General features: G+C 50.1%; 1 protein-coding gene across 1 annotated transcript in view; it reads right to left on the bottom strand.

Moving 5' to 3' along the window:
• Window positions 1-5,526: 5,526 nt before the first annotated feature.
• RBM5 (RNA binding motif protein 5) overlaps window positions 5,527-7,496 on the bottom strand; it is a 39,846-nt gene continuing 37,876 nt past the window's right edge. The window contains exon 24 of the mRNA XM_049777337.1: window positions 5,527-6,166. Within this exon, the coding sequence (XP_049633294.1) occupies window positions 6,041-6,166 (126 nt within the window). The 3' untranslated portion in view covers window positions 5,527-6,040. The remainder of the gene's footprint in view (window positions 6,167-7,496) is intronic.

Below are 7,496 nucleotides of genomic sequence, written 5' to 3'. Positions count from 1 at the left end.
GCTGCAGGTGTTAAAAGTTTGAGGCTGGGTCAGAGACATAGCACAGTGGTAGGGCGTTTGCCTTGTACGTGTTCAACCCCGATGGACCCTGGTTTGATTCCTGGCATCCCGTATGGTCCTCCGAGCCTGCCAGGAGTGACTTCTGATCCTAGAGCCAGGAGTAACCACTGAGTGCCGCTGGGTGTGACCCAAACCTACACCCCCCCCCAAAGTTTGAGCCTTGGGGACCAGAGCACAGTGGACAGGATGTTTACCTAGCAAGGATCTCTGGCATCCTAAATGGTCCTGTGAGCACTGCCAGGAATGACCCCTGAGGTACAGAGCCAGGAATCACTCTGGGAGGGCTAGGGGGGACCATATGGAGTGACAAGGATGGAATCTGTGTTGGCCCTGCACAAGGCAAGTGCCCTAACTGTTGTACTACTGTTCTGTCCCATCTGAGGTTTTATGTGATTTCTGGAACTCCTCTGTAGCCTCTTTCCTCAGCCACCCATTGGCCTGCTCACAAATCTTAAGAGCTGAGCAGTGGGTCCTGTTGATGGTGGAAACTCCCTAGACTCACCCGCTGAGAAGGGTGGGATGCAGAGTGAGTGGGGTCTAGCCATGGGAGCAGTGGGGATGGGGTTCCGAATGGACCGGGCATGAGGGAGGCCACATGCATATGCCATGGGGTTGTTTGGGGCTTGCAGGTGTCTGAGAGTCTGACCCCCCATACCCAGGCTAAGGGTGCTGGGGAAACAAGCCTGCGGCCCTGAATGACTCCTGGGCATGTGTAAGCATGTACTGGCAGCATGCTTGGGGGTGCAAAGGCTGCCCTGCCTTGACACATATCAGGGAATAGAAAAGAAGGAAACCAGCTTTAGTACCATCCAGGACTTGGACTCAACTGGCTTGCTCAGTCCTGCAGATTCAGAAGGAGCATCTTGGGGGCACCTGATATACAGAATCCAAGCCACGCATGGCAGTCTAGATTCCCACATCTGTTACATCCCCCCCACACGCAAGAGGACAGTTGTGGAGAGAGACACTTAATTGCATTCATGAATCATTCTCAAATTGCCCGTCCGACTGGACTTGGAAGGTGGTGGTACCTCCTGGAGCTGGGAGCCTGGTGGGTGTGTGAGGATCTCTGGGCCTCAGTCTCGCTGGAAAGCCAGCAGGGGACTCAGCCAGGCCCCCCAGCCCCTCCTCCTTCCTTGACTGCTGCAACCTCCCCCATCAGTGCACAGAATTTGCTGGCTGCCGCTTGGCTGCCTTATCTCAGCGGAACCCACTCCCCCAGACCCAGTGCACCCACCCCACGTTATCTTGCCCTGCAGCCTCCTCCCACCCTTTGCTGCCTCTGCAGACCTCTCCCGCTCTTCTCTTCCCAGCATCCTCTAGGTCTTGCTTTGTCTGCAGTTGTCTTTTTTCCTGCCTTTCCCTGTCTATTCTTTCCCGGGAGCACTGGGGGGGCTTGGTCCACACACAACACTGGGCTAGAAAGATAGTACAGCGGGTAGGGCGCTTGCCATGTATGCATCTGATACGGGGATGACCCCTGGCATCACCTATGATCTTTGCAACACCACCAGATGTGGCAAAACCAACCAAACAAAAAACATAACAAAACAAAACATACATTTACTTCAGCTGAAACTTGACCCCCCTGTTCTTTTTTTAATTTCTTTTATTAGTTTCTATTTTTTTGGTTTTTGGGTCACACCTGGCAGCGCTCAGGGGTTCCTCCTGAAATCGCTCCTGGCAGGCTTGGGGGACCATATGGAATGCCAGGCTTTGAACCACCGTCCTTCTAAATGCAAGGCAAACACCTACCTCCATGCTATCTCTCCGGCTCTGATCCCCCTATTCTTACTGTTAGGGACTTATCTCCAGCTTCTTTGACCTAGGGTCTAAATTTTGCTATTCTGTATTTGAAATCCAGGACCAAAAATCTGCGAGTCTGATAAGGGTTTGTTTTGTTTTTGTTTTGGGGTCACACTCAGCAGTGCTCAGGGGTTACTCCTGGCTCTATGGTCAGAAATCGCTCCTAGCATGCTCGGGGGACCATATGGGATGCCGGGATTCAAACCATGGTCCTTCTGCATGCAAGGCAAATGCCCTACCTCCATGCTATCTTTCTGGCCCAGAGTTTGATAATCTTTAGGAACTGTTCTGCTTTGGGCCATTTCCTCTCTAAACCAGATGAGTGATGCAGAGGAAGCTGGATGGGAGTCCTGGCCCCAGCCTGTGCCTCCTGATACAAAGCTGCTCTCACTCTTTTCTGGAGGCTGAGTAAAGGCACATGGCATCTTTGCCTCTTTGAGGGCCTGGGAAAGCTTGGCTTCAGTTTGCCCTGGCTGAAAAGATAGAGCTTGTGACCTCACGTGGCTCTGAAAAAAGGAATGACGTCAATAAGGAGGCAGACAGGCAAAGGGAGTGTGGGTAGAGAGACACTTTATCGACTGCCTGCACAAGTGATTTACCTGGGTTGGAAAGGATGGCTGAGACGAACACTTCACCAACTTCCCCTTTTAGTTGGTGGGGATTCCCGAGGGAGGGGACTGTTAAAAATCTGCAGGACTTCAGAACAGAGCAATGGCACAGTGGGTAGGGTGTTTGCCTTGCAAACCGATTGAGGCTCGATCCCTGGCATCCCATATGGCCCTGGAGCCAGGAGTGATCTGACACTGTCAGGTGTCTCCCCCCAAAAAAAATCAACAAAAACAAACCACCCCCTGCAGGTCTGGCATATTTAGTGCCTGTCTTGTTCCACACCAAGCTCAGAGACCCAAGTTATAACCAGATTCTAGATGTCCCGAGACTCTTCAATGCCCCGAGACTTGGTGACACTTGCACATCACTACTTACCTAGCCAGGCTGCCAGTTAAGATGGGAGTGCTGCCACCTGGTGGTCATACACAGCAGGCCATCCTCCTGGGTCTGGCCTGTGGGTCAGTCTTCACCTATTCTGAGGGCACTTGCCGTTCCTCGGAAATCAGGGTGGCTAGCTGCTGTACTCTGGGTGCCCTTGAGACCCCCCAGCCAGACTGTGGATGCCTGGGGAGCTGAGCTCAGGCCTGGCTGCTCCTCTGGGCTTTGAAGCTCCTTTGATGCGTGGCCACGACAGCTGCTCCTGGCTGGTCCTCAAAGCCCAGTACACTGTAGCAGCTGTCCCGGCCAAGGGCAAGCTGGACTGTGTCTAGTTCAGTAAGAGATTTGGAATCTGGGTTTCCCTAATTGGGAAGTCTGAACAGCGTGAGCAGTGCCCCTTAAGTCTTGGCTAGGATGGTCAAGTGGGCAGGGTAGGCTATGGCAGCACTGATCAACCCCAGCTTTAGGATTGGAGCAGCTCTTGATGGGTTGGTTAGTGATACCTGGTGTTTTGGGGACTGCAACCTACGGTCTTGAGGCCGGTAAGTCATTTCGTACCAGGTAAGTCTTGTAAAGTGCTTGCCTTGCACTTTTCTGACCTAGGTTCATTGTTCTCCAAGTCCCCTCTTGGAAGGTAGTCTCTTAGATCTCAAAAAATGGATTATTAGGGCCAAGGAGATAGCATGGAGGTAGTGAGTTTGCTTTGCATGCAGGACGGTGGTTCAAATCCCGGCATCCCATATGGTCCCCCGAGCCTGCCAGGAGCGATTTCTGAGCGTAGAACCAGGAGTAACCCCTGAGCGCTGCTGGGTGTGACCCAAAATCCAAAGACCAAAAAAATATATATATATTAGTACTATAGACAAGTGAGGGTTAGAAATCACCAGGTTGGGGGGGGGGGGCAGAGCGATAGCACAGCAGTAGGGTGTTTGTGGCCAAAACAGGATGGACCCCGGTTTGATTCCCAGCATCCCATATGGTCAGGAACCATTTCTGAGTGCAGAGCCAGGAGTAACCTCTAAGCGCCGCTGGGTGTAAACACCACCACCCCCCCCCAAAAAAAATTACTGGCTAAGTTAGCTGGTGATGGGTGTGGCATCACAGCAAGCTGGAAGCAGCAGGAACTTTCCAGCTTATCTAAGGGGCAGGTCCCAACCACTGACAGACATGTGGAACATCCTTCATCCTTGTGAGAACAGCAGAGATACACCAATTCTTCCAGAGTCTCAGCAGCTACTAAAAGCAAGACTGTCTAAACCAAATTGCCCGGGAGCAATTCTAGAGCCTTTCTACATCACTCAAGGTTCAAGATGGCTGACGAAAGTTCCACCCCTGCCAGTACTCAATTGGGCTTCCCAGGGTAGAAACTTCCTTGGTCTTGCGTGTACCAGATCCTATGCTTCTTGTTTATTCATCTCGAAGAGATTCCAAGCTGCTGTTGGATGGGACCAACAAGCCAGATACTGCAGAGCTTTGGCCTCTATAGGATGCTGGGAGGGCTGGATGGGGGATGGTTACCACTCCCCAGATTAGATGTGGAAAATGAGTTTCAGCTCCTTTAATTTTTGTCAAGGTCCTGTTTTCCTCCCACAGCAGCCTGGACTTGGGGCTTCTGCGCCTCTCCCTACATTTCCTTAAGGTTAAGGTAAAGCTTAACCTCCAAATGTCTCCGGGAGTCTGGGATCAAGACTGGTGCTCTGCAAGTTCCTTCCGAGCACTTTCCATGTCAATATCGAAAGAACCAGGACAGGACTACTGGCAAGTAGAAAAATGTGCTTCCGGGCCCGGAGAGATAGCACAACAGCGTTTGCCTTGCAAGCAGCCGATCCAGGACCAAAGGTGGTTGGTTCGAATCCCGGTGTCCCATAAGGTCCCCCGTGCCTGCCAGGAGCTATTTCTGAGCAGACAGCCAGGAGTAACCCCTGAGCACCGCTGGGTGTGGCCCCCCCCCAAAAAAAAAAAAAAAAAAAAGAAAAATGTGCTTCCGACTGCCTACCTGTCAAAGCTATAATGTTTAGCTGTGAAAAAATGAAAAACAAAAAACAAAAGACAACTCACCCTTGACTCTATGCCAAATATGGAGGCCAGTGCTCAGCTCACTACCACTTATCTAGTCTGGGAATAACTGCAGACCTAGGAACACTTCTAGCTTGCCAAGAAACCTAGTCCAAGATGGAATGATGCCATTCAAAACAAAAATGCTTGCTATACCCCAAAGCAACTAGGTGGCAAGAAGGGTAGTGATACTGGGGGAGAGAGACCCTCAGTTCTTCCTACCTCAATAAAGGTAAGCCAGGTCTCTTTTAAATGTCCAGACCATTGCAGGGAGGTTCTACCCATTAGCATGGTTAACGATACTGCTTCCAAGCAGATGGAACATACTGTGAAAAATGGAGCAGAGGAGCTTGCTTTATGGTCGCACTAAAGCTGTTTGATGCTTGAGCCACTGGGTCACCAAAGAATAGAGACAAATGGAGGTGGAGCAATAGTACAGCACGAAGGGTGTTTTCTTGCATACGGCCAATATGGATTCTATCTCCAGTACCTCATATGGCTTCCTGAACATCACCAAGAGTAATTCCTGAGTGCAAAGCCAGGAGCAACCTTGAGCACTGCTCAGTGTGGCCTCAAAACCAAACCAAACCAACCAATAAAGGCAAATAGACAGACACGCATTTTTCAAGGTATTTCTTTTGTAAAGGAGCCAGATTTGGCAACTAGACTGAAAATCTTCCAAAATTCTGTACAAATGTGTAATATACAAATATACACAAGGCTTTTGCCAAGAAAAGACAGCACAACAACAAATGACAAGAGGCGGCTTTGGTATCACATACCACCTATGGCATCTCAACACCCCTAAGAATGAGAGGGGCTGATGGACCACAACATAGGCTACACATTTAAAACACACTACATTACACTATGTACATGTAAGTATAAAAGACCCACTGTCCCCATGCCAGTTCAGAAGCCCTCTGGCAGGAAGGAAGGGTATTCACCACATAACCCATAGTAAGGGAACTCCTTTACATGGGAGGGAGAACCTTGCAGAAGGAAGTGTTCGCCCTAAACGTTTAACAGCACAAAGGCATGCCCTTGAGGAACCAGGCGTGAGTGAATTCAGGAGATGGACCACTGCTTGTGTTCTTGGGAGCTTGCCATCAGTTCTCTCCCCTTCTGAGTCTCACTCCATCTCAGTGAACCGGGCAAACATGGCTTTCCGAACAGCATCTTTGTAGGAATCTGCACCAGACAATCCATACGCACTGCCTTTGGCTCCCAGGCCAGCTCCTTTGAGTCGGACTTGGGCCTGGGGAAACAAAACCACCGTTAGTATGGATCGATGTGGACCACTCCCTCGCCTCCCTTTCAAATAGAAACACCTGGCCAGGAGAGAAGTTTATTTCTTGCTGGTTTTTGGGTCACAGTCAGCAGTCATGCTTGGGCGATCATGTGGTGTTGGGGATCAAACCTGGGTCTCCCGCATGGGAGGGGCATGTGCTCCAGCCCATTAAACTATCTCCTCGACTTGAGAGGAGGCAGCTTTATATAACGAAGAACTTTGACCTACAGCATGTCTGAAGGAATGAGGGGATAAAATGAACATACAGATCGAAGCACATCTGCACCTGCCCCCTAAAGCCTGCTCAGCAAGCGTCATACCTAGTAAGGCGCTCATATAAAGGCCAGACCACAAGATAGCCTGCCATCAGATGTGCCAGAGGTCAGAGCTCAGTAGGCTGATTGCAGATTTTGTCCACAGAAGGCCAGCGCTCAATCCCTGAGCACCAGAAGTGACTTTTGTGTACTGTCCCCTCAAAAGCTGGTTAGGGAGATAGCTTAAGAGACTGGAGCACTTATCTGTTTGTACAGGGTTCTGAACTTCTGGTAATACACAACTTTCTGAGCACCATCAAGTATGGGCTTGGTGTCCCCAAATATCACATTCCTGGGCCCAAGTACTGAGCTCTGTGGTCTTGTTGGATGATTGTGCTGGCTAGTCCCAGCTGAGTATTTCCTGGGAGTCCTCTTACCCCCCGACACCCTCAAGTAGTAGCACACATATCTTACATGGGCAAAGCCAAGAGTTTGATTCCTGGCACATCCTCCCACAACCCCTAAGCTCCAATAGGAGAGGCCACACCCATAGCACTCAGGATTTATTCCTGGATGTTCTCAAGGATGCAGCTCCCCCTGGTGTTACACAGGATCAGATGTGGTACTGGGGGTTGAGCTTGGGTATGTATGCTGCATGCAAAGCAAGTGCCTTACCCACTGTACTTTTTCTCTCGGGTACCTACAAATTTCTTTTGGGCACCATGTCCAACAGTGCCCAGGGGTTACTCCTGGCAAGGCATGAGGACTGTATAGTGCTGGGATCAAATCTGAACTGGCCTCATGCCAGGCAAGTGCCCTAGGTGTTGCACTATTGTTCTGGCCTCTAATTTTTGTTTATTTTTCATTTGGCCACACCTAGTGGTGCTCAAGGGATCATATGTGCTGTTGAGAAGTAAACAAGGGTTGGACAAGGCAAGGCAAACTTCTTATCCATTGTACTCTCTCTCCAATCCTTAAAGAAAAGTAAATCCTACTAAACTACAATCTGCTTTATACATACTAAGAATTGCTTAGAAAGAAAT

The sequence above is a fragment of the Suncus etruscus genome, chromosome 7, assembly GCF_024139225.1.
Source record: "Suncus etruscus isolate mSunEtr1 chromosome 7, mSunEtr1.pri.cur, whole genome shotgun sequence".
In the NCBI taxonomy this organism is placed as follows: Eukaryota; Metazoa; Chordata; class Mammalia; order Eulipotyphla; family Soricidae; genus Suncus; species Suncus etruscus.
This window is presented reverse-complemented; position numbering and strand designations above follow the sequence as displayed.